The sequence below is a fragment of the Lemur catta genome, chromosome 8 (assembly GCF_020740605.2).
Source record: "Lemur catta isolate mLemCat1 chromosome 8, mLemCat1.pri, whole genome shotgun sequence".
In the NCBI taxonomy this organism is placed as follows: domain Eukaryota; kingdom Metazoa; phylum Chordata; class Mammalia; order Primates; family Lemuridae; genus Lemur; species Lemur catta.
Genome location: NC_059135.1, coordinates 85,055,532 through 85,081,766, shown reverse-complemented (window position 1 = coordinate 85,081,766; position 26,235 = coordinate 85,055,532). Strand labels below are relative to the sequence as shown.

At 33.9% G+C, this 26,235-nt stretch overlaps 1 protein-coding gene across 1 annotated transcript in view; it reads left to right on the top strand.

Moving 5' to 3' along the window:
• Positions 1 to 26,235, top strand: part of RAB3GAP1 (RAB3 GTPase activating protein catalytic subunit 1) — a 96,741-nt gene that overhangs the window by 7,915 nt on the left and 62,591 nt on the right. The window contains exons 4-5 of the mRNA XM_045559957.1: positions 19,894 to 20,026; positions 22,230 to 22,308. Coding sequence (XP_045415913.1) covers positions 19,894 to 20,026; positions 22,230 to 22,308 — 212 coding nt within the window. The remainder of the gene's footprint in view (positions 1 to 19,893; positions 20,027 to 22,229; positions 22,309 to 26,235) is intronic.

Below are 26,235 nucleotides of genomic sequence, written 5' to 3'. Positions count from 1 at the left end.
TCAAGTTTCACTTTTTTACATATGAATATCCTGTTCTAGAACCTTCTTTTGAAAACACTTCTTTTTCCATTGTGTTGCTTTGTCACCTTTGTTGAACAGTTGACCTAAGAGGCCTACTTCTGGAATCTGTATTCTGGTCCATTAATCTGTTTGACTGTCCTATGTCAATAGTGTATTATCTTCATTACTCTAGTTTAGGGTTTCCCAACCTTGGCACTGTTGAAATTTTTGGCTGTATTGTTATGGGGCTGTCTTGTGCATTATAGGATATTTAGCAGTATCCCTGGCTTCCACCTACTAGATGCCAGTAGTACCCTTCCAGTTGTAACAACCAAAATTGTATCCACACATTGCCAAGTGCCAACTGAGGGACAAAATTGCCCCCAGCTTTTTAGTAAATCCTGAAGTTAGTTAATGTAAATTCTCAGAAACTTTTGTTGTTTTCTCAAGATTGTTTTGTCTATTTTAGGTCCTTTGTGTTTTAATTATGAATTTTAGAATAGGCTTGCCAATTACTAGAAAAAGGATTATGATTATGCTGGGACTGGAATTGGGATAGTGTTGAATTTTTAGATTACTTTGGGGAGAAGTGACATTTTAACAATCTTAAAACTTCCAGTTATGATCATGGTACGTGTCTCTACTTATTTAGGTCATCTTCAGTTTTTCTCAGAGATATTTCATAATTTTTGGTGAAAGTCTTATACATTTTTTGTTAAATTTATTACCAAGTATTTTATGTTGCATGATGTAATTGTAAAATGGAATTTTTTTTAGTTTTCTAGTTGTTTGTTTCTAGTGCATAGATATACAGTAAAATTTTGTATGTTGACTTCGTATCTTCAGGCCTGACTCATCGTACTTACTCATCATAAGCATTTTGAGTTTTCTGCATTAATAATTATTCATGCAAATAGGGACAATGTCTTTTTAACATTTATAACTTTATTGTCATTATTGCACTATCCAGGACATTCAGTAAAATGTTGACTGGAACTGCTGCGAGTGGACCTTGCTGCCTTACCAATGTGAGGGGGGAAACATTCAATGCTTCAACACTTAAGTAAGCGCAGGCTTTTTATAGGTGTCCATTATAAGAACTAAGGGAAATTTTTTTCTTCATTTGTGAATGGTTTTGTGTGTGTCTGTGTGTGAATGAGTATTTAAGTTAATCAAATCTTATTCAGCATATATTGAGATAATCGTACATGTTTTGTATTCTCTGAATGTGGTAAATTATGTTGATTTAAAAAATTTTTTTATTGTAAATTATCCTAAGATGAACCATTTTAACCATTTTTAAGTGTAAAATTAAGTGACATTAAGTACTTTTACATTGTTGTGCAGCCATCACCACCGTCTATCTCCAGAACTTTTTCTTCAGCCCAAACTGACATTAAATAATAACTCCCCCCCCCACTCCCCCCCAACCTCCTGGTAACTACTATTCTGCTTTCTGTCTCTATGAATTTGCCTATCCTAGGTGTCTCATATAAGTGAAATCATACAATATTTGTCCTTTTATTCCTGGCTTATTTCACATAGTGTGTCTTCAAGGTTCATCCAAAGTTGTAGCATGTGTCAGAATTTTCTTTTTAAGGCTGAATAATATTTTATTGTATGTATATACCTCGTTTTATTTATTCATTCGTCTGTTGATGGACACTTGGGTTGCTTCAACCTTGTGGCTATGGTGAATAATGCTGCTATGAACATGGATGTACAAGTATCTGTTCAAGTTTCTGTTTTTAGTTCTTGTACATTTATACCCAGAAGTGGAGTTGCTGGATCATTTGATAATTCTATTTTTAATTTTGGGGAGGATTGCCATATTTTTGGCTGGCTACAAATTATGTTTTTGTTTACCTCAAAGTATCTTTATTTTACCTTGTTTTTGAAGGATAGTTTTGCTTAAGAATTCTGGCTTGGCAGGTATTTTTTTACAGTTCCTTAAAGATATACTTTCATTGTCTTCTGTTCTCTATATAGTTTCTGGTGAGAAGGTAGATAACATTCATATTTTTGTTAAACTTTGTGTTTTTCTCTGGCTGCTTTCGAGATTTTGCTCTTTAAAAAAAATCTTTTATTTAAACCATCTGACTGTGATGTGCACAGATTTTTTTTTCATTTACTTCTTAGAGTTTATTAATTATTGGGTAAGTTTTTTTGTTTTTTACCACATTGGGAAAGTTTTAGGTTATTATTTTTTGAAATTTTTTTTCTGTCCAATTCTCTACATTTTCTGTGACTAAAGTTATATTTGACTTCTTGATACTATCCCACAGGTAGGTCTCTGAGGTTCTGTTGTCCTCAGTCTTTTTTCCTCTTTGTTCTTTATGTTAGATAATTCCTCTTGATTTCAAGTTCATTTATTCTTTTCTTCTATTGTTTTCAACTTGCTGTTAAGCCTATCTGGTATAGTTCTCAATTCAATTATTTTACTTTTTAGGGTGGAATTTCCATTTGGTTCTTACAATTTCCAATTCTGAGATTCGTCATCTATAAATTTATTTTGAAAATGTTTCTTTAGTCCTTGAGCATATTTATTATAGCTAGCCTAAAGATTTTAAGAGGAGTTGCATCATCTAGGTCATCTTGGGGTTGGTTTCTGTTGACTCTATTTTTCTTGAGTATAGGGCACATTCCTGACTTTTTATTTGTTTGGTTTTTGTAGGTTCTTCTTCTTTTTTTTTGGAATGTGTCTGTGTATCCAATAATTTTTAAATTTTATGCTTACATTATGAATGAAACATAGAGATCAAATGCAGTCTACATTTCAGTTATAATGTAAGCATAAATTTTCATTCATAAAATTTCTGTTGTGTTCCTGTGAAAATTATGTAAACATAAATTTTCATTCATAAAATTTATACTTCTGTTGTACTCCTCTGAAGAATATTGTTTTGTTCTAGCCAGCAGTTTGCATGGCTGGATTAAAACTCTATTCTCCTCTTCTTGGTGATGCCAACAGCTGAAATGTTTTTCTTTCAAGCTCCTCCTTTGTAATTGTACCCTAGAGTCTCTATTGCACATACATAGGTGAGCAGATAGCAGTGAGCAGATAGCCAAGGTTTTGGGCAATTTATATGTAAATTTTGGAGCTTACCCCCTGTTGGCTTCTTCCCTTTCAGAATTTATACCTCAACGTTAGAACTGCCCTGCCAGCTTTGAAGTTTTGTCCTTTGTTATCTAAATTCAGTAAAGCTGTATCTTTCTGCTGCCTTGAGTTGTACACAGATTAGAACACCCTTAGGTTAGCAATTTCAGTGTGTGATCTTAGGAACTCTGTCCCTCAGAGCTTTTTAAGGGTTGGTTGTCAAGGCCCTGCTTTTTCTAACTAGGTACATTGTGTTCATGAGGCTGAATTTTCTTTATATGTTTCAATTAGAAAAAATGGATTGCAAAGATGGAATGCAGAAACAGATATGAGAATCTAATTATCTTTCTTTTTTAAACTATACATTAAAAAGATATTCAAAAAAGTAAAACAATGCCACTCTTCTCAGTATTTTTGTTCTGGAAAACATGGCAACTTTATTTTAAGATATAATAAGTTTATTATCATTTTAAATAAATTAATAAATAACTTAGAATTTTCTCCAAAAAATTTCTAATGTGGGATCCTCAGTAATTTTTAAGACTGTAAAGGGGTCCTGAGTCCAAAACTGAGAATTGTTGTCTTAGACAAAAAGATATAAATATGCACATCTTGTCAGATACACTTCGTTTTTTCCATGGGTAAACTCCTCTCTAGTTTCTACTTGACTTTGGTCACTTTCCAGAGCCGTGGAAAATTGTGTTTTTGTCCAGATTCTGTAGTTTTTGTCTGAGGGAAGGTTTATCTGACCAAGCTACTTTACCATTAGCAGACCCTACAGTGCTAGGAAACAATTTTTAGAGGGGAGGAAATGGCAAATACTGAGCATCACATTGTTTCTCCTTTATTCTGCCCTTTTTGATTTCAGAAATTAAGTAAATGGAATTAGTTTGAGTATTAAAATAGGTTTTAAGGCAGATTTTGGAATTTTAGTGTCTTAGGCTTTATAAAATAGATAATAATCTTGGTAGTATGATACTGCTTAAAGGCAGGGGAATTAAGGAAATGACCTTTTAAATTCCTTTTAGCCTTGCAATTTTTTAATTCTATGTTGCTAGCAAAAATTTTAAGTATTTTTTTATGAAATGTTAAGTTTAGGTATGTCTTGAGCTGGTAATAGAACTATTTAGTCAGTGACGTGAGTCTTATCTTCCTTAAAAATTCGTGGAAGAAGAACCATTAACTTTAGAATATTAATAGAAGAATAATGACTATAATAGTATTGAAATGAGTTCACATTTTTCATATCCACTCAGTGGATTGGAATGACACTTCACTACTTAAAATTCATATGATGAATTTAAAACAAATTTGAATTATTGGTTTTCTCTAGTTTGAGGAACTTCCCAAACTAAGTTATAACAGTAGGTCACATTTGGGACTTATATAAACTTTAAATAAACAGTTTAAATTCCTTTATTTGCATTCTCTCCAAACATTTAGATGTTTTATGGATTATTAAAGTAGAAGAGTGGAGATTTTCTTTAAAGCTAAAGTTTTTGGAAACTGTAGACAGTTGAGGATTAGTTACTGATGAGAATGCTCTGTTTCTGAAATGAAGTAAAAATGAAAGCAACATTGAGTGGCTCACAACTTTTTAGGAATAAGACATTTAAAATAAGGTTTGTAGCCTGGTTTTTTTCCTTCATTTAAATTTTTCCTTTAAATAGTAATCTTTCTTCTGGACATTATTCAGAAGAAAGAAAATTGATGTTTTATTATATTTCCTATTCTTTCAATTGGAAGTTTTGGGAGGTTGTTGTTTTTTGCTATTGTTGTTGTTAAAGGTTTTATATTGCAATATAAAATGTCAGGGGATATCTTTTAGAAGCAGCACAGCATAGCGGTGAAAAATATGGACTATAAAGTCATATTGCTTGTGTTGGAATCCTAATTCTGTTGCTTATTCACTTTGTGGCATTGTGCTGCCTCAATTATTGTTAGTTACTGTTATTAATATTATTGCTCCTCTCTCTCACAGATATTTGCCAGCGGCTGTAAAATGATCCTTGCTTAAGTAGAGTAGAATATAAACAAATAGAATTGCTTAACACTTTTTTGCAATAAAAATCATTTGTTGTTTCTTAGAGCACCTAGCAGTTAAAAACATAACACCTAGCTAGAGGGAAAAGCTTTATGTAATGTATTCTGGCTGAAAAAGCTCAAGTTTAATTCTGAGATAGATAAGAATGAAATGTCTTTGTGTACATTTTTAGTTCTATTGTTCCCTAATTCTTTTCTTTTGTACATTTTTAAAGATTTGTTTGCCATTTAGTTACAGCACAATAGCCAAATGTATGATAAGTAAAATTTTCACTGATAAATTGTTCTTCCAATGTGATAAATAATATTTTCAGTATACATCATGAATTTCACTTTGAGCTTAAATTTGATGTGGGACATGTGCCACTAAAGCACATAGAACTGTACAATTTTTTTTTTTTGAAAGAGATGGGTTCTTTGTTGCCCAGCTGAAATGCAGTCCTGCAGTCATAGCTCACTGCAGCCTGGATCTCCTGGAGTCAAGCCATCCTCCCACTTCAGCCTCTTGAGTAGCTAGGATTATAGGCATGCACCACCCTGCTTAGCTGATTTTTTACCTTTTGTAGAGAAGGTGGGAGCTCACGGTTGCCCTGGCTGATCTCTAAGTGCTGGCCTCAAGGGATCCTCCCAGAGTGCTGATTGTAAGCGTTAGCCACCTTGCCAATCCAAAAATCTTTCTTTGGGGAAAAAAAAGATCCCAGCCAAAACCATTTACTCACTTATTTTAGATATTGACTGATGTAATAAAATCTTTCTACAACATAATTCTAAACAGCAAATATAAATCAGCTTTGTGAGCTCTTCATAAATTAATACTTATTCTTGTTAAATGATGCCCTAACTTAAATTTTACCACTTGGCTTGGTGTAGATAGCATTTTGTTATAACAAATGCAGTAAAAAATATTTTTCACAAAAAATAAATTAGAACCATAATCATTTATGGAAGATTTTGGTAATTACATCTGTATTTCTATGATTCTTAACCTTTTGTTGGCCTGGCACATAGACAGAGGATGTGATTCAGTACCACTGGTTATAATAGTTAATTTGATAATTCATTTTTTATTATATACACATGACACATTGCCTGGTATGCACGCAGTAAATGTTGGTTGATTCCCCAGAATACATGATGAACTCCATGAACTTGTCTTGTTCCCTCTGCATAAGATACACAGTGTAAACAGATCACATTTAGTTGCTGGGGTTTTTGTTAACATACGGTGATGGTGGCATTTTTTTAAAGCATTATACAAAAGGTAAAAAGTCTTTTTTCTAGATGGTCCGGTATTTGTAACGTAAGTAACTATGTAGTTTTAATTTTTCTGCATTTAGTTTTGTAAGTAACCATTTTCCTTACATGTTAGTTTTGTTTTCTATTTTTCTTCTTGTTGTAGCAATTGTTCTCCTTAGATTTTGATTTAGTAATTTGATTTTTTTCTCCTAATGAATTTTATATACACTGCAATAGGCAAGTTTTATGGATGAATCATCTTCTAAAACTTTGTAAAAATGTTGAGAATTTCAATTGCATTTTTCCATAGAGGGGATATATTTAAGGTATCTTTTCAGGGTAGCACATAAAATATTAAAATTTTCTCCCCACTTCTGGGGCCGTGCTATAAAAGACTCTCTTCTTCCTCTCAACTACTTCCTTTCGTTCATTTGTTTTTCTCATTTTTTCATTCATTCATTTATAGAGTGCCTACTGTGTACCAAGGATTGTTCCCCCACTTCCTGTTTATCAAAACAACCTTCTCCCCCTGTCCTCCCTCACCAACAGATTATTAAATTCTTTTCCCTTTGCTTCACAGTCATTTTATCTGTTCCTCAGCTGTCATTATTTTTGTTTCTCCCTCTAGGAAAGGTTTGAGAAAGGGGGGAAAAAACCAACTTTTAATCTAAGGAATGCAAACCTCTTTAAATTATCAGGCCCAGAGAGGCATTTAAAATGTAACAGCAGTCAACTCTGGCTCCCCTTTGAGCTAAATAATTACTTCTTGAAGCCACTTGCTATGTGGGCTCTAGACTGATGCCAAGTAGCGTTATATACGCTGGATACCATAACTCATACCCTGTGGTTCAACATGTATAGCCAGTCACTAATGAATGTTCTTTGTAAGCCAATGACAATTCCAGTCAAACAGTTTTATATCAGCCCACTCCTTTGTTCCCTTTGCCTTTAAAAACCTGCTTGTACCAAAGGCCTGCAGAGCAAGTTTACTTGGTAGTGTGTCCTGGGCTACCTACAGTCTTCAACCTTGGCTCAGATAAACTATGTTAATTTTGCCTTAGCTTATTCCTTTAGGTCAACAGGTGCAACTAATGACTTGGAGCTGTTCAGGTAGTTAATCCTAAACCAGATCTCCAAACTCAGTTTTTAAGAAAATTATAATAGAAGTTAGGTTTTATCATGTTACTAGAATTAATCAGTTTAAAGGACACATAGCTTGTTGTGGACAGAGGGACTTCACTACCATATGTAATAGGAGTTCTTAATCTAGAGTCTTAGGTCTCCTCAGATTGCATTGAGGCTTAATTTTGAATGTGAATATGCACAATTTTCTTGGGAGATGGTCCATAACTTTCTTCAGATACTCGAAGGAGCCTGTGACCCACAAAAAGTTAAATAAAAGCTATTTAATATTTTTATATATTTATTATTTTTCAAATTAATGTATTTAGTTTTGGCAGAATACATATCCAAAGGCTTACTTGAACATGAACTTTTGGGACAATTTGTGTGACGGAGACTACAGGTCTGTGTGGAAGCTATAACTTACTCTAGCATACAAGACTGGTAATTTTTAAGTTGGTGAAATTTGTCCTTGATTATCCTTCTACCACCTTAGACTTTCTACCAATCCTACCTAGTATATTGGTCTTGAGGCCCAGAGCTTTAATTTTTACCAGCCCTTAAATGTTGAATGCTCTAAAATCTACTTCTTTCCTTTGTTTACACTTTCTATCCCCATCTTCACCCTGTGTCCAAAATATTACACTAATCTCATTTAATCAATAGAAAGCAGTTTTATTAATTTGTTTAAAAGATTTGAATGGATTATAATCACTTGACCTTATGAAAATTATTTTGGTTTCATATTTTACTAAAATGCTAAAGGAAAATTAAAAATGAAATAGAAATTTTTACCCTTCCAAGCACAGAGTTCCTTATCCTAATGATGTATAAAATTAGTCACAGAAACTGCTTTTGGGCTCCTATCCATGAATTCCTTTCCACTGTTTAGTCCTCAGGTTTTTAAAGTTTTTTAACAAATGCTTCTGGGCCCAGTGTAGTGGCTCACGCCTGTAATCCTAGCACTCTGGGTGGCTGAGGCAGGAGGATCACTTGAGGTCAAGAGTTCGAGATCAGCCTGAACAAGAGTGAGACCCTGTCTCTACTAAAAATAGAAAAATTAGCTGGGCGTGTGTGGTGGTGTGCACTTGTAATTCCTGCTACTTGGGAGGCTGAGGCAGGAGAATCGCTTAAGCCTAGGAGTTTGAGATTGCTATGTGCTATGATGAAGCCACTGTACTCCAGCTGGGGCAACAGAGCAAGACTCTGTCTTAAAAAAAAATGCTTCTGGGATTTCAGAAAAATGTAAGAAAAGTAAGTAATACATTAAGATCATATGCTTTGTACTACAGCTGGCTTTTAAAAATTATCTTTATATTTTGTTGACAGTTTGCAAGATAGACCATAGACATATATTGTTATTTTAATGTTTGCATTGTAGTCCATTGTATGTCACAATGTGTATGCATATTCCTATTGAATATTTACTTTCCAATTTGGTAGGTATGGTACTGTGGTGGTAAGCATTATTAAACATACCCTTGAAGACTTGTGAATATTGCTGTAAGATTTCTAAAAATAGAATTACTAAATCAAAGGGGACATGATTCTTATTTTTGATAAATACAGTCATGTTTTCTGCCAAAATGGTATATGAAAGCACCCATATTCTCCTTCAATATTTTATTTTCATTATATTTTTGCCAATATGACTATTTCATTTTTTTAATATTTTTCTGAGCACTGGTGAGATTGATCATTCCTTCATGTTTATTAGACGTTAGAATTTCCATTTTGATGGCTTGTTGTATGCACTGATTGATTTTCTGCTATCTTATTGTAGAAGGGCTTTTATATTTTTATGAATGCTGTGTTGCAAATATTTTTCCTAGCATGTTTGTTTTAATTTGAACGTCTTTTGCCTCACAGGAGTTTATATATTTTTTTACTGTGGCAAAATACATCACATAAAATTGACCATTTTAACCATTTGTAAGTGTACAGTTCAGTGGCATTAAATATAGTCACATTGGTTTGCAACTATCACTACCATCCATATCCAGAACTTTTTTATCATCTCAGACTAAAACTCTGTGCCCACTAAACAATAACAACTTCATTTAAGAGGAATCATACAGTATTTTTCCTCTGTGTCTGGCTTGTTTCACTCTAGCGTAATATCTTCAAGTTTCATCCATATTCTTAGCATGTGTCAAAATTTCATTCCTTTTACAGACTGAATAATATTGTATATTACATTGTTTTTATCCATTCTTCATCTGTCAATGGGTACTTGGGTTGCTTCTGCCTTTAGAGTGTTGCAAATAGTGCTGCTATGAACATGTATGTACAAATATCTATTTGAGTTCCCGCTTATTAGTTCTTCTTGAATGTAACCAGAAGTGGAATTGCTGGATCGTACAGTAATTATTTGTTTAAGTTTTGAGGAACTTAGGACAACCGAAGATGGACAGAAAGGAAAAAAAAAAAAAAGTTTTGAGGAATTGCCATATTGTTTTCCACAGTGACTGCTCTATTTTATATTTCTACTAGCAATGCACAAGGGTTCCATTTCTACACATCTGTATCACATACTTGTTATTATATTTTCTAGTGTTTTGTTTTCAATAACAGTCATCCTAATGAGTGTGAAGTGGTATCTCATTGTGGTTTGGTTTGTATTTCCAAAATAATTAGTGGTGTTGATCATCTTTTCCTATTCTTATTGCCCATTTGTCTGTCTTCTTTGGAGAAATGTCTATGCAAGTCCTTTGCTCATTTTTTAATTGTTTTTTTTTCTTGTTGTTGAGTTGAAAGGGTTCTTTATGTATTCTGGATATTAATCACATATGTGGTATGTGATTTGCAAATATTTTCTCCCATCCCATGAGTTGCCCTTTTACTCTGTTGATGGTGTCGTTTGCTGCACAAAAGTTTTTAATTTTGATGAAATCTGTTTTCCCATTCCCTACCTTCTCTTTCCCACTTCTTTTTTTCCTTCCTTTGTTTTCAGATGAATTCTCGTAAACTAATGCTGTCATGTTGCAATCCTTCACAGAAGTGTTGAATGGCTCTCCATTGCTTACAGATCATCTAAACTTCTAGCACTGATATTTATAGGCTTCCGTGGTCAGATCCTTACTCTCCATCTTTTTTCTCTACTCCAGTATAGGAAACTTCAGCTGAGTTGGGCTGTTTGTTTCCTGAATTTGCTGTCCAACGTCCTGCCCCAGAGCCTTGTCTGCTCGCTCTTACCAGCTTTAGCTTGCCTAGAGAGCAACTGGGATCCAGTTTTATGCACAAATCCATTTATGACTCACTTATCTGGCATTTATCCAATCTTCTCTTTAAGTTTTGATCTATTGATTGTTCTCTCTGTTTCTGTTGTCCTAGTATGTACTATTGAATTTATAGTATGTAAGTACCATATATATATATATATATATATATATATATATATATATATATATATATGCATATGCCTCTAGGGGAAAGAACAGGGCCTTGGTGGATCAAATTCCAGTTTGAACAAAACTGGAATACCAGTTATCATACTGGTAAGTGGTATAGTAAATCAGTTTACCACTTACTGATTTGGTAACCTTGGATAAATGTTTCAATCTCTTAACCTTTATCATCTATAAAATGGGGTTAACACATCATAATGTTATAAAATTTTATATGTGTGTGTGTACACACATGAATTATCTGGCTTAGCAGGCACTTAGTATATGTTAGTTACTATCTTGAAGGGTAGGGAATTAATCTGTGCAGTCTGCTTTTACTTTTAAAAATATTTGTGATGAACTTCAGGCATATACAATGAGATTAATTAAAGTCCTTGGTGGATATACATACATGTGATATATATTTATAAACAGATGAGAAGGTCATATATACAAACAAGGAGGTCAGATCAGGAGATAAAACACATGAGCTTGAGTTGAAGCCAGGCTGGCTTGGAAAGGAGTATAGGTTTTGAGTGCTGAGGTAGGCCAAAGCTCCTATTTGAGTTGAGTGCCTGAGATGGCGCTAAAGGGTCCTTGTTTCCTTTAAAGAAGACATAGTCAACCAGTGTATATGCCTACTTGAATCTAGCTGGCTAATTCTCTTCCCTGAGCATTAGCCTATTATATTTGGTCTGGTTCTTCTTTGCCTGTGTCCTCTTTGCCCAGGATCTCTTAACTATTAGGCTTCTTAAGTAGTTGAATGTTCTCTGGATGAATTGTGGTTCTTTTGTGACTCAAGATGAACTGTCTGAAGTTCCCCTTTGTTTACAAGTTTCCTTTATTAGGGTGTCTAATAATCCTCTGGAATTAAAGTTAAAGTTACATACAAAAGAGCTTCCAGACTGAGCCTTGATATTCCCTTCTCTACTTCTATGCTTTTTGTGGGATGGTCTTGATCCAGGCTGATGGCCAGCCAGGCCACCTGTGAAGAATGAAAGGTATATAGATGAATGGGTTGTTTTTTAAATGATCAGATACAATTTTTTATTAATCTCAGCCTGTCTTCATCAAAATATATCCATGACTGCATACTGAACTGGAAATATTGCCATAAAACAAACATTCATTAGTGTTAAAACCATATCACATAGTATGTCACAGCACATAAAAATTCCTCAAAATAGCAAATCTCCTTTATAACAAAACGGATGGTGAGAGCATGGCCGCCTTCTAGATTCAAAGTATTCTTTCACATTTTTACTTTCTTTTGGGATTATCATTTCTAGTCATCAGGAGACCAGGTACCTTGTTGGAATTGAGTTCTACTAGGTTTTTATTTGCATAATACTTTGCCAACATAATTGCATATTTGTTTTGTTCTGGGGAAGCTATTTGAAAAGTGTACAGTTCTATGGTCACATGTGACTAAAGAAACAGTTGATTTATTTTATTTCAGAAATAAATGAAATGCCCAGTGAGTATTATCTTGTTTTTAAAGATTTTTGCACATTCCAATTTGAAATTGCCTGAGATCTTTTTAAGACAGTAAATAGATGCAGAATATTGTGATTAAAGAGCATCTTTTCAATTTAACTTTTTTATTGAAATATAATTTACCAATTTAAGGTATATAATTTAATGGTTTTTAGTATATTGACAGATTGTACAACCATCACCATAATCAATTTTAGAATATTTTCATCATCTCCAAAAGAAACCCCATACCTGTTAGCATTTTCCCCCAGCCCTAGGCCACAACTAACCTACTTTCTCTCTGTATAGATTTGCCTATTCTGGACATTTCATATAAATGGAATCATATAATGTCTAGCCTATTGTAACTGGTTTCTTTCACTTAGCATAATGTTTTCAAGGTTCATCCACATTGTAGTGTTTATCAGTTTAGTTGTTCCTCAGTATCTGAGGGGGATTCGTTCCAGAACCCTCCCCCACTGCCATCTCCCCCACCTACCACAGCTACCAAAATCTGTGGATGCTCAAGTGCCTTATATAAAATGGCATAGTATTTGCATATGACCAATGTACCTTCTCCTATATACTTTAAATCATCTCTAGATTACTTATAATATCTAGTATAATGTAAATGCTGTATAAATAGTTGTTATACTATATTATTTTTTATTTGTATTATTTTTATTGTTGTCATTTTTTATTGCTTTTTTCGCAAATATTTTTAATCTGCAGTTGGTTGAATGCAAGGATGTGGAACCTACAGATATATAGGGCTGACTGTACTTCGTTCCTTTTCATTTCTGAATAATATTCCACTGTAGGGGACATACTACCTTCAATTTATCCATTAGTCTATTAATGGACATTTGGGTTGTTTCCACCTTTTGGTTACTGTGAGTAATGCTGCTGTGAGCATTCGTGTGTGTGTGTGTGTGTGTGTGTGTGTGTGTGTGTGTGTGTGTGTATGTGTGTGTGTGAGTGAAGATAGGTTTTCATTTCTTTTTGGTATATACCTAGGAGTGGAATTTCTAGGTCATATAGTAACTTTATTTTTAACCTTTTGAGGACCTCCCAGTTTTCCAAAGCAGTATTTTCATTTTATAGTTCCACCAGCAATGTATAAGTGTCCTTATATCTCTACATCCTGACCAACACTTGATATTTTTTGATTATAGCCATCCTAGTGGTATCTTACTGTGATTTTGATTTGCATTTCCTAAGGCAAGTGATGTTTTCCTAATGGCTGACGATGATTAACATTTTTTTTGATGTTCTTATTGGCTATTTGAATACCTTCTTTAGAGAAATGTCTGTTCAGGTCCTTTGCCCATTTTAAAATTGGGTTGTCTTTTTCTTACTTCGTTGTAAGAGTTCTTTATAAATTCTGGATACAAGTTCTTTATAAGATATATAATTTGCAAATATCTTCTCCCATTCTCTGTATTGTTGCATGTGTTATCATGAGTTGTCCTTTTACTTTCTTTATGTTATCTATAGTTTTAGCTCTCACGTTTAGATCTGTGATCCATTTTGAGTTAATTTTTATATCTAGAGTAAGAAAAGGATCCAACTTCATTCTTTTGCAAGTGGCTATCCAGTTGTAGTGATTCAAGGCATAGGTATACCTTTTGGATGGGGTTATATGCTATTTTAGGTTGTTAGACTGGTCACAGTGTATTATTATCCAAATATATGTAATATACTTGGTAACATACTGGTTAGGAAATATTTCCTACCACCTTTGGGAGAAATGGGGGTTATTATGAATATTGAAAAAAAATTTCTAAAATGCTTAAGAAGTGTGTGGGTACTGTTAAATACTGGGCTGCAAAGATGAATAGAACATAGCCTTTGCTTTTCACACTCTAATGGAGAAATAGACATATAAATAAATAATTAGAATAAGGTGTTACTCTTGTGATTTAAACAAGGTCCTAAAAAAGAATAACTTCTTGAAGATAAAGCAGATTTTCTATAGGAATTAACATTTAGGTTGAGTTTTGAAGAATGAGTTAAAAGTGTGCTAAAAGGATAAAGTAGAGGCTGGGCATGATGGCTCAGGCCTGTAGTCCCAGCCAAAAGGCTGAGGCAGGAGGATTGCTTGAGCCCAGGAGTTAGAGACCAGCCTGGGCAACATAGTGAGACCCCATCTTTACAAAAAATTAAAAAATTAGCTGGGTGTGGTAGTGCATGACTGTAGTCCCAGCTATTCAGGAGGCTGAGGATCACTTAAACCCAGGAGTTCAAGGCTGCAATGAGCTATGATGAGGCCACTGCACATCAGTCTAGCCAACAGAGTGAGACCCTGTCTCTAAAAAAAAGAATGAAGTAGAGAAGAGCAGTAGGAATAGCCTATGCAGAAATGTGAAAGAGAAAGCACGCCTCTTGGAAATATAAGTTGTTAGGCATAATTGTAACACAGCAGAAGAAAGGTAGCTGTGGGGGATAAAACCAGAAAGGGGTAGGGCCAGATCTGTGGCCTTTGTATTTCTACCAGTGTGGGTACATGGCTGTCTTGGAGGTGCTTGTGTTGAAACATTTGTGTTTTATAACTTCTAATTACATTATAGTTTTGCATCCATTTTAATGTCCTTTTTTTTGTTTTTGTATAATATATGTAATATATTGTTTAGGTATTACCCGTAATACATAACTTGGGAATAAAAATATATAGAGGCATATACTCAAATTTTTACTGATAGAATACATGATTAAAAAGCTTTAAAGGCCACTATTATAGGTTATGGAAAGCCACTGAAATATTTTAAGTGGAGGAGGAAGAGTATTAGATTTGTATTTTAGGAAGATAACTGTGTGGAAGAAGGATGGAAAGCTATTAATATAATTTAGGACAGATACTATGAAAGCTTCAACTAAAGCAACAATCTTTTTTTTGTTGAAGTCTTGGACCTGCCAAAGCTCTGGTGTAGAATATATCTTAGTTACCTAAAATTTATTGAGTAGGTTGAAAGATAAGTGGAAAGGATTGTTGGTGCCAAATTGTGATGATATTTAGTTACCATTGTTGCTCTTACATAAGTGCCATGATCTTTTCTTTTGGTAAAGGCATCTTTTTCTCCCTAACCCTGATATTTTCCTCAGAAGTTATATTAATATTTTTTTCTTATTTTTAAATCTTTTAAGGGTTGTTTTATTAATTTTTTTCTCTGTTGGGTTATCATTTACACACAGTAAAATGTACAGAACTAAAATATACAACAATTTGTTTTGACAAATGTATATACCTGTTACCACCATCCAAATCAAAATACAAGATTTTCATTATCCCAGAAAGGTTTCTTGTTTCTCTCTCCAGTCAATCCCAGAGGTAACTACAGTTTTGATTTCTTTCACTATATATTATAGTTTTGCCTGTTTTAGAGCTTTGTATAAATGGACTCATACGGTGTATACTTTGTGTCTGAAACTTTTGCTTAACATGTTAAGTTTTAAAAATTTACCTGTGTTGTACATATTCTTTTTATTGTGTGACTATGTTTATCCTTTCTCCTGTTGGTGGGCATTTAAATTGTCTCCATTTGTAGACTGTTAATAAAGCATTTGTGAACAATTTTGTGAAAATTGGCTTTGATTTCTTTGGGTGTATTCTTAGGAGTGGAATTGCTAGGTCCTAGGGTAGTTATATGCATTTAATTTTATTGTTAATAGAAACTGGCTGGGTGCAGTGGCTCATGCCTGTAATTCCAGCATTTTGGGAGGCTGAAGTGGGAAGATAGCTTGAGGCCAGGAGTTTAAGACCAGCCTGGGCAACATAGTGAGACCCCGTCTCTACATAAAATAAAAAAATATTAGCTAGACATGCTTGCTCGCACCTGTAGTCCCAGCTACTCGGGAGGCTGAGGCGGTAGGATCAATTGATCCTGGGAGTTCAAGGTTACAGTGAGCTATGATTGGGGCCACTGTACTCCAGCCTGGGCAACAGAGCAAGACACTGTCTCTCAAAAAAAAAAATTCTTTTTTATCAGAAACTACCAAACTCTTTTGAAATGTTTGTATCATTTTATGCTCTTAGCAGTGTATGAGATTGCAAGTTGTTCCACCTTCTCTGTGACACTTGTCATTGTCAGACTTCTATTTTTAGTCATTCTGTTGGGTGTGAAGTGGTATCTCATTGTGGTTTTAATGTGCATTTCACTGATGACTAGTAATACTGAGTAGCCATCTAGTAATTCATCACAATTACTGTGTTTATTGGTCATTCATTGCTGCTTTTGTTGTCGAATCTTCAAGTCTTTTGCTCATTTAAAAAAATTGGATTGTTTAATTTTTTATTATCCTCATATATTCTAGTTGTGAGTACTTTTTCAGATATGTATTTTGTTTTTTCCTCTAATCCATGGCTTCCCCTAATCATTTTCTTAGCTGTGTCTTTTGAGGAAGTTCATTTTCTCTGCTTTTGATTTCACTATTAGTGCTTTTTGTGTCCTGCCAATGGAATCTTTGCCTATCCCAAGATATTCCCAAGATCCCAAGATATTCTCCTATGTTTTCGTCCATGTGAATATCTAATTATTCCAGGACTATTTGTTGAAAAAATCATGGTTACGCCCACTGAATTCCAGTGGCACCTCTGTTGTAGAGTCAAGTAATAAGTGTGAATGTATTTCTGGACTCTGTTCCATTGATCTGTCTTTATGCCAGTACTATACTGTCTTAATTATTCTAGCACAGTAAGTCTTAAAATCAAGTAATATACTTACTCATCAAAATTATTTTAGTTATTTTAGGTCATTTGGATTTTCATAGTAGTTTTAGAATCAGTTTGTCAATTTCTATAAAATGCCTGTTGGGATTTTGATTTGGATTGTGTTGAATTTATAGATCAAATTGGGGAGAGTTGACATCTTAACAATGTTGTGCCTTCCAATTGATGTACATGATAGATATATCTCTATTATGTCTTTATTAGCTCTCTGCAATGTTTTGAAGTATTTTAGGTAGAATTCTTGCTCATTTTTGATTAAGCTTATTCCTAGATTCTTGATTTTATTATGTAAGAGAGGTGCTTTTAAAAAAATTTCACTTTCCAAGTGTTTGTTGCTGATATGTAAAAATGTGGGTGATTTTTTCATAGTCACCATGAATTTCTCAACCGTATAAACTTATGAGTTAGTTGTTTGTAGATTCCTTTGGCTATTCTGTGTACATAATCAAGTAATCTGTGAATATAGACGGTTTTCTTTCTAATCTGTATGTTTGTTTTTATTGTCTGGGGCCCTGAAAGGTTAGTTTTAATGAATTACTAGATTAATTTTGATGAAGTAGAGTTGTCATTTCTGGTTCTAATAGCAAATATATACCATACTAGAATTTGGTGTCAAATGACTTACTATATCATAATGTAATTGAACGTGAGATATTAGAGTGTTGTTTTTCATTTGAGCTAAATTATCTTGAAAAGTCTATTTGGAGACAGAACCTGGATGCCTTCTTTTTTATTAAATACAATCAAATCCTCGATATAAATTGGTAAGGTTTACAGCAATACCCAGAACCTAGGATTAGGGTAAGACAGTTTCTCTATATAATTTAAAAAGAATATATTTTAGTTTTACTACAAATGTGAAAAAGAGGCTTATCTTTCATTTTCTGGACTTCCTCGTCTTCCATAGTTTTAGCCTTAACTGCTTTGTAGTGGGCATTCCTCCTAGCAAACCAAGCTCTTTTGTGTATTATCATATTACTTATTGTAGCTTGGAGATTTTGGGTGTAGGCCATGGATACCTTCATTTAACATGGATTAACCTCTCATTAAAGAAATCCCATATACAAAAATCATGATTTTTTATACGTATCATACATGGCATTTCGTCTCCTAATAAAAAGATTGGTATTTGTCTTTTTATTATTTTATTTTTTTAAGATAGGGTCTTGCTCTGTCACTCAGGCTAGAATGCAGTAGTGCTATCATAGCTCACTGTAGCCCTGAACTCTTGGGCTCAAGCAGTCCTCCCACCTCAGCCTCCCAAGTAGCTAGGACTATAGGTGCGCTGGCTAATGTTTTACTTTTGTAAGTCTCACCATGTTGCCTAGGTGTCTAACTCCTGGCCTCAAGTGATCCTCCCAAAGGCCTGCCTCGGCCTCCCAAAGTGCTGGGATTATGAGCCACCACGCTGGGCCAAAGATTGCTATTTGATGTATTTTTGTAATATGCACTTAGGACACTTAAAATATGATTTAACTTAATTCAGAATTGTAAATACCTTGTCAGGAATATATATAAAACCTTCAGGTGTTTATATTAGGTATAGCCATGAAAGCATTTTTTAAATACTCAGCAACCTGCAGAATCATTGCTTAAGCATTTGTCATGTAGTTTGGGACTCTCTCTGGCAAGCTGCTTGGTTGGCATTTCCTGCATTGTGGTGGTGCTATGCTATAATGACTGTTTACCTCTCCAGTGGAAAGAACAGCTATAGGAAATTAGAAGCTCTGTGGGAAAAGTATTTTTTTATGGTAAAAATATTTTTTTTTAGTTATGTTGTATAAGTAAGTGACTCTTTGAAACTTTTAATTAAAATGTGTTTTCCATTCAAAAAGTTGCTGTTCAAAGGAAAAGACTTGAATGCCAGAGCTTGATAAAGAAGCTTGCAGATACCTATCAAGCAAATAAGTGCTATAGGTGCCAGTCACTTAAATTGATTCTACAAACTGCTTCTTTATGAAGGAATTTCTGGTGTCAGATAATGCTATGTGCTGTAATATATAGTGATGTTACCAGATTTGAGATTTTTATAATAGAATTTTTTTTTTTTTTTTTTTTTTTTTTTTGAGACAGAGTCTTGCTCTGTTGCAACATCAAATTTCCTGGGCTCAAGCCATCCTTCTGCCTCAGCATCCCGAATAGCTGGAACTACAGGCACATGCCACCACAACCAGCTATTTTTTTTTTCCATTTTTAGTTGCCCAGCTAATTTCTTTTTATTTTTAGTAGAGTCGGGGGTCTCGGTCTTGTTGAGGCTGGTCTCTAACTCCTGACCCGAAGCTATCCTCCAGCCCTTGCCTCCCAGAATGCTAGGATTGATTGCAGGTGTGAGCCACCACTACCGGCCTAATAGAATTTTATTGTCATGGATTTTTTTCTGACTTCTAAAGTCAGAACGATTAAATTTGCAAAAATTTAAATTTTATCATTTTCAGTTAAAAATAACTGGTAGAGGTTCTGTTGTTGGTAGAGAGGTTTTTATTTGCATGTGAAGAGACATGGGATTTACTGTGTATTCATGATTTCATATAAAGACATCTCACAAAAATTATAATTTTTGTAAGTCATTTGATAGTCTAAGAGAATTTTCTTTTTAAAGGAACACTGATAAATCATTTATAAAATAATTTCCTCTTGATTTTATTCATTTATGTGTTTTTCTTTGTTCTTTCTTTATATAGAGGCTAACTAGAGGATGAAACTTTTAGATCAGTGGGCAGAAAAGGGGAAAAAATCCCTATGGTTAATAAATGTAATATTAACTATTGATTAATGTGTATGGTTTTCCATTTTATTGTTATATACAGGGTATATTTACTTCTGGCACATGGGAAGAGAAATCAGATGAAATTTCCTTTGCTGACTTCAAGTTCTCAGTCACTCATCATTATCTTGTACAAGAGTTCACTGATAAAGAAGGAAAAGATGAATTATTAGAAGGTAAGTTTTTACTACATATTTTTAACTCCTGACTTTTAAGAGTGGTTATAATTTTGAATTATGAATTTAGTTTTCTTAATTCAGTAGTATACTCCAGAAATGTTTTACATATGCAAAGTTGCTTCACATCTGAAGTAGAGTATGAGGTCGTTCTGCATCTGAAGTAGAAGAATTACAGTCCTATTCATTTTAAAATTAATTAAATTGGTACATTTAATTAATTAGCTATTCAATTATGGCTAATACATGTGTTAGGTACTCTGCCAAGCCCTTTTGAACCCAAACTTAAATCAGTCTTACATTCCAGTGGGGGAAATAAGATAGATAAGTAACAGTAGTAATAGCAGTTAGAAAGCGATAAAGGGCATCCCAAAGTATGGATAAAGTTCTACTAGAGTCCAGAGGAGAAAAGATCAGTTTTAATCAGGAGTGATCAAAAAAGATGTTATGGACAATTAAACAAGTAATCTTGGCCTTGAAGCATTTATAAATACAGATTTTGGAGTTAGACCAAGTGGATTAAAATTCTGGTTTTTCTACTTACTAGTTATTTGACCTTTATAAATTTGAGTTGTCTCATTTGTAAAATGAAATAATATTACCTGGAGGGTTAATGTGAAGATTTAATGAGATATTGTATGTAAGCAACTATCTTGGTACCTGACCTATGCTAGGTACTCAGTAAATGGTGTTTATAACTGTCAATAGGTCAAATCATTGAAAATCTTCTGTCCTGAGATATATATATAATAGTGAGTCAGCATGGCATTGAAAAAACATGAATTTCAGAGCTAGCTATCAGTCAAATACCTTTCTTTATTCACTCAGCAAATAAATAGGCCAAATGTCTGTTAAAGTTTTTCAGATACAAACCGATTATCATTTATAAACAGAGACCTGAAATATCTATGCATTTTTTTGTGTAGGAATAGAATTATATTACCTTTCTATTATATATATAGGAAATTTCTTATTACAAATAAAACAATTTGGTAACATCTGCGTTCAGATTCAGAAACTAGGGCAGATAACATCAACTATATATATACATGTGTAAGACAATTATACAGCAAATAAAATAATTAAGCCAGAATATGAATATAAGAACTGTCAGAGTAAAGGGAAGAGGGAAGTGTCTGCAATTGGTGGGAGGTCTCATAATAGCCTGGGATTTCCAGGTCCAACATTCTGCTGATTAATTAAGGCAGATGTTTAAGATAGCAAAATTTTAAGTACTGTTAATTTAAGGACATCATACGTCAAGGAAGAGCTGTGGTAGTAAGGAGGCTTAGGGTCAGTGTTTTTGAGATGACGGGGACTGTGGTATAAGAGAAAAATGAATTTAAGCTAATTAAGGGATTGTATGTACTGTGCAGTTTTCTTTTATTAATAATTTGATTGTGACTGAAGCTATGACTAATTGTGGAAGTTACAAGCAAAGCATCAGCTCGGTTTTAGAGCTACACATATAAAACTATATTAACAGAGGTCAGAAGATTTAAGCACTGATCATTTATTTTTTTGGTATTGTCCATTGCTTTTGGTTATGTAGAGTGTCAGATCATTAGTGTTCTATTTACTCTTTTAGCAAAATTAAAAATACAGGTTTTTTAAAGCAATAATAGCTATATAACAAAAAAATATTTTTTATGAACAGATACTACTTATGCCTTGAATTTATTATATATTTGTGATCATTGCTGTTAGTGTCTTATGAATATTAATTTTAGTGCATAAAGATACATGGGTTACAAGTGGGAACCTGGGTAGAGGTTTTACAAGAACAATTTAAGATGGCTAGGGGACCAGAAAAAGCTAGCTGTGGAGGGTATAGGGAGTTGACAGATCTCTAAGAAGAATTTTGAAGAAAAGAAAGAGAGACAAGAGCAAGCCAAGACGAACAAATCAAACAAAGCATTTTAGTAAGGGTGAGGAATTGTTTGGGTTATGACTTAGAAGCAAAAAAAATTATAAACATGGGAATGATATTTGTCTTTTTTATAGGCTGACTTTGAAGAAAAAAAAGAGAGAGAGAGAGAGAGAGAGATCCCCCTCCACCCAATCTTAGCTAGCTTTAGATATAAATCTTAAAGCAATGGCAAAACTACATGGGCTAGCAAGACATGTATTATCTCAAAGCATATTGTAAAACTCTGCCTGATAATGGACATAATAACTTTTTCATTAACAAATGTTTTTGTAGATGTCATTCCACAATCTATGCAAGATTTGCTATGTATGAATAATGACTTTCCTCCAAGAGCACATTGCTTGGTAAGATGGTACGTATATATTTTATTCAGATATCTCTTAGTATGTTTGTTGGAGAGACTCTAAGACTACCCTTTAGTGATTTGCTAAGAGGACTGACAGGACTCAGCATATAGTTGTACTTACAGATGATTTATTACAGCAACAGGATGCTAAGCAAAATCAGCAAAGGAAAAAGGCACATGAAACAAAGTCCAGTTAGTGCAAGCTTTTAAGAGTCCTTTTCTAATGGAGTCACAGGATGTACTCAGTTCCCTCAGCGACAAGTTGTGACAGTTCATGTAAAACATTGTCTATCAGGGAAATTTGTTAGAGGCTCAGCCCCTAAGGTTTTTAACTGGTCATGTAGGCACCCTCTTACTCGTATATACCAAAATTTCAGACTCCTAGAAGGAAAGTAGATGTTTAGCATAAACCACATTGTTTGCATAAACAGTTTAGGCACAGCGAATAACTTTTAATCAGTTCTGGGAATGGTGAGAACCCTCCCCAAATCCAAATACCCGGGTGCCAGCTAAGAACCAGCCTTGCCAGCAAGGTTGTGATTGAAGCTGCAACTAAAGGGTAACTAACAGTCACAGGCCTACTGTTCACTCTTTTCTGCACTGTGTTTCATAATCAAGGGTAGTGCTTAACTGTAGCTTTGCTGATAGCATAGAACATTTTAAGTATCATAGAAATTTTAATACGTATCATTGGATATTGTATTGAAATAAAATGTTGATCTCAAACAGCTATGTGGTAAAATCAAAACTCACTTATGTCTAAACTATAAATGTGATATGTTAATGTAAGAGGTACAGTAGTCCCTTCTTGTGTATAGTTTTGCCTTCTGCAGTTTCAGTTACCTGCAGTCAACCTCAGTCCGAAAATATTAAATGGAAAATTCCAGAAAAAAATAATTCATAAGTTTTAAATTATGCACTGTTCTGAGTAGTGTGATGAAATCTCACACCATCCTGTCTGGGAGGTGACTCATCCCTTTGTCCACCATATCCATGCTGTGTACCCTACCCTCCCAACAGTCACTTAGTAGCTGTCTTAGTTATCAGATTGACAGATCACAAGGAGGAGGATGAGTATAGTACCTTAAAATATCTTGAGAAAGAAAGAGACCATATTCACATAACTTTATTACAGAATATTGTAATAATTATTCTATTGTTAAGCTCTTACTGTGCCCAATTTTCAAATTAAACTTTATCATTGATATGTATGTATAGGGAAAAACAGTATATATAGGGTTTGTTACTATCTGCAGTTCTAGACATCTACTGGGGGTCTTAGAATGTAACTCCCGAGGATAAAGGGGAGACTACAGTATATCACATTTAAAAGGTCTCTTCCAGCTTTTTCAGTTATCAAAATGTCTCTGTACTTTATTTTGGATAAGATGATGTTAAAACATACCACCACCAGAATGGCCCTAGTATGAGTATACAGTTAAGAAAGGAGACCTAATTAAAGGAAGTTTGTGTACTGGTTTAAACTTACTCTATTAGTTTGAGTTAGTCTTTTGATTTTTTTTTTTTAATTAAAGAATTTCTAAGGGAGGATAAAATGATGTCTCTGTTTATTTCTTTATTCCTCATTTCATTGTGACTACTATAGCAGATAGACTGTAGCATATTTAAAAAAGATGAAAATGATTTATAACTGCAAATAAACTGGATAATGTTTCATAAATATACCTGTTGTTTTTGTATGATCTTTTAAAAATTGTGAACGTAAGCAACTTGATAACTAAAGAACGAATTCAATAATTACATTTATTATTATTTTATTTTTTTTTTTTTTTTTGAGACAGAGTGTCACTTTGTTGCCCGGGCTAGAGTGAGTGCCGTGGCATCAGCCTAGCTCACAGCAACCTCAAACTCCTGGGCTTAAGCGATCCTACTGCCTCAGCCTCCCTAGTAGCTGGGACTACAGGCATGAGCCACCATGCCCGGCTAATTTTTTTTTTGTATATATATTTTTTAGTTGGCCAGATAATTTCTTTCTATTTTTTTAGTAGAGACGGGGTCTCACTCTTGCTCAGGCTGGTCTCGAACTCCTGACCTCGAGCGATCCACCCGCCTCGGCCTCCCAGAGCTAGGATTACAGGCGTGAGCCACCGCGCCTGGCCTACATTTATTAAATTTACTCTAATCCTTCCAGATTTTCTTCTGACTTTTTAAAATATGAGTACATGTATTTAACATGACTAAATATATCAAAGGCAGCATGGCATCATAGAACATGGGCTTTGCATGAATTCATTCATTCAGCATTAATTGAATACCTAGTGTTGGGCCAGAGACTGAATTAGGTTTAATTCCTAGCTCAGGCACTTAATATCTCTGCCACTTTGGGCAAGAGTTCTGTAACCCCCACAAAAAATCTCTTTTGTCCCTTAGTAGGCACACCCTCCCCACATCCTTATAATCCCTGAAATTACTGATCTGTTCTTGGTCACTATATTTCTATCCTTTTGAGAGTGTCACATAAACAGAATTATACCATATGTAACCATTTGAGACTGGCTTCTTTTACTCAACATAGTGCCTTTGAGGTCCTTTGAAGTAAATTCTATATATCAATAGTTTGTTCCATTGTATTGCTGGGTAGTATTTTCAGGATATCCCACAGTTCGTTTACTCATTCATTCGTTGAGGGATATTAGGGTTGTTTCTAGGTTTTGGCATTTATGAATACAGCTGCTATAAATATTTATGCATAGGTTTTTGTGTGAAAATATATTTTCAGTTCACTTGGGTAAATACCCAGAGTGGGATTGTTAAGTCATAGGTATTTAATAAATGTATGTTTAACTTTATAAGAAACTGCTATACTGATTGTTAGAATAAGCTGTACCATTTTGCATTCCTACCAACAATATATATGAGAATTCCAGTTTTTAAGCCTTAGCAGCACTTGATGTGGTCAATATGTTTTATTTTTAGCCATTTTAGTAGATGTGTAGTAGTATCTTATTCTAATTTTAATTTTAATTTTGAACATCTTTCATGTGTATAACCATTGTTATCTTGTCTGTGTTAAAGTCTTTGTTCAAGTCTTTTGTATATTTTTTAGTTGGGGTGTTTGTTTTCTTATTGTTGAGTTTTTAAGAGTTATTTAAATTTCGTATATAAATCCTTTTTAGAATATATGATTTGTAGATATTTTCTCCCAAATTTGTCTTTTCATTCTCTTTGCAATGTCTTTTCTAAAACAAAAGTTACAAAATTTGATGAAGTCCAGTTTATTAATTTTTTATTTTATGGATTGTGCTTTGGTGCCATGTCTAAGGACTCTTTGCTCTAGATCACAAATTTTTCTCATGTTTTTTTAAAGATAAATTTTTTTTTATTTTGGAATAATTTTAGGTTTACAGAAAAGTTGAAGATTATTCTATCTAGTATGCTCCTCACCCAGTTTCCCCTGACTTAACAGCTTATGTTACCATGGTACATGTGTCAAAACTGAAAAACCAACATTGTTATATTATTATTAGCTAAACTTAATTTAACTAGTTTTTCCACTAATGTCTATTTTCTATTTGAGAATCCGATCCAGGATATCACATTGCATTTACTTATCATGTCTGCCTAGTCTCTGGTCTCTGAAAGTTTCTTAGTCTTTCTTGGTTTTTCATCACCTTAGTAGTTTGAGGTACTGGTCAGGTATTTGTAGGACCTCCCTCAATTTGGGTTGGTCTCATGTTTTTGTTAAGATTGTCTGGGGGTTAGGGATTTTTGGAAAGACTACCACAGGGGTGAAGTGCCCTTTTCATGATATCAGGGTACATGCTATTGTGACTTAATCATTAGTGATGCTGACTTTTATCACCTGGACAATTTTCCTGTGTTTTATTATAAAAGGTTTACATTTTATGTTTATCCTTTTCAAGTTAATTTTTGTATAAAGTAAGAGGTTTAGGTTCTTTTTTTATATCGGGA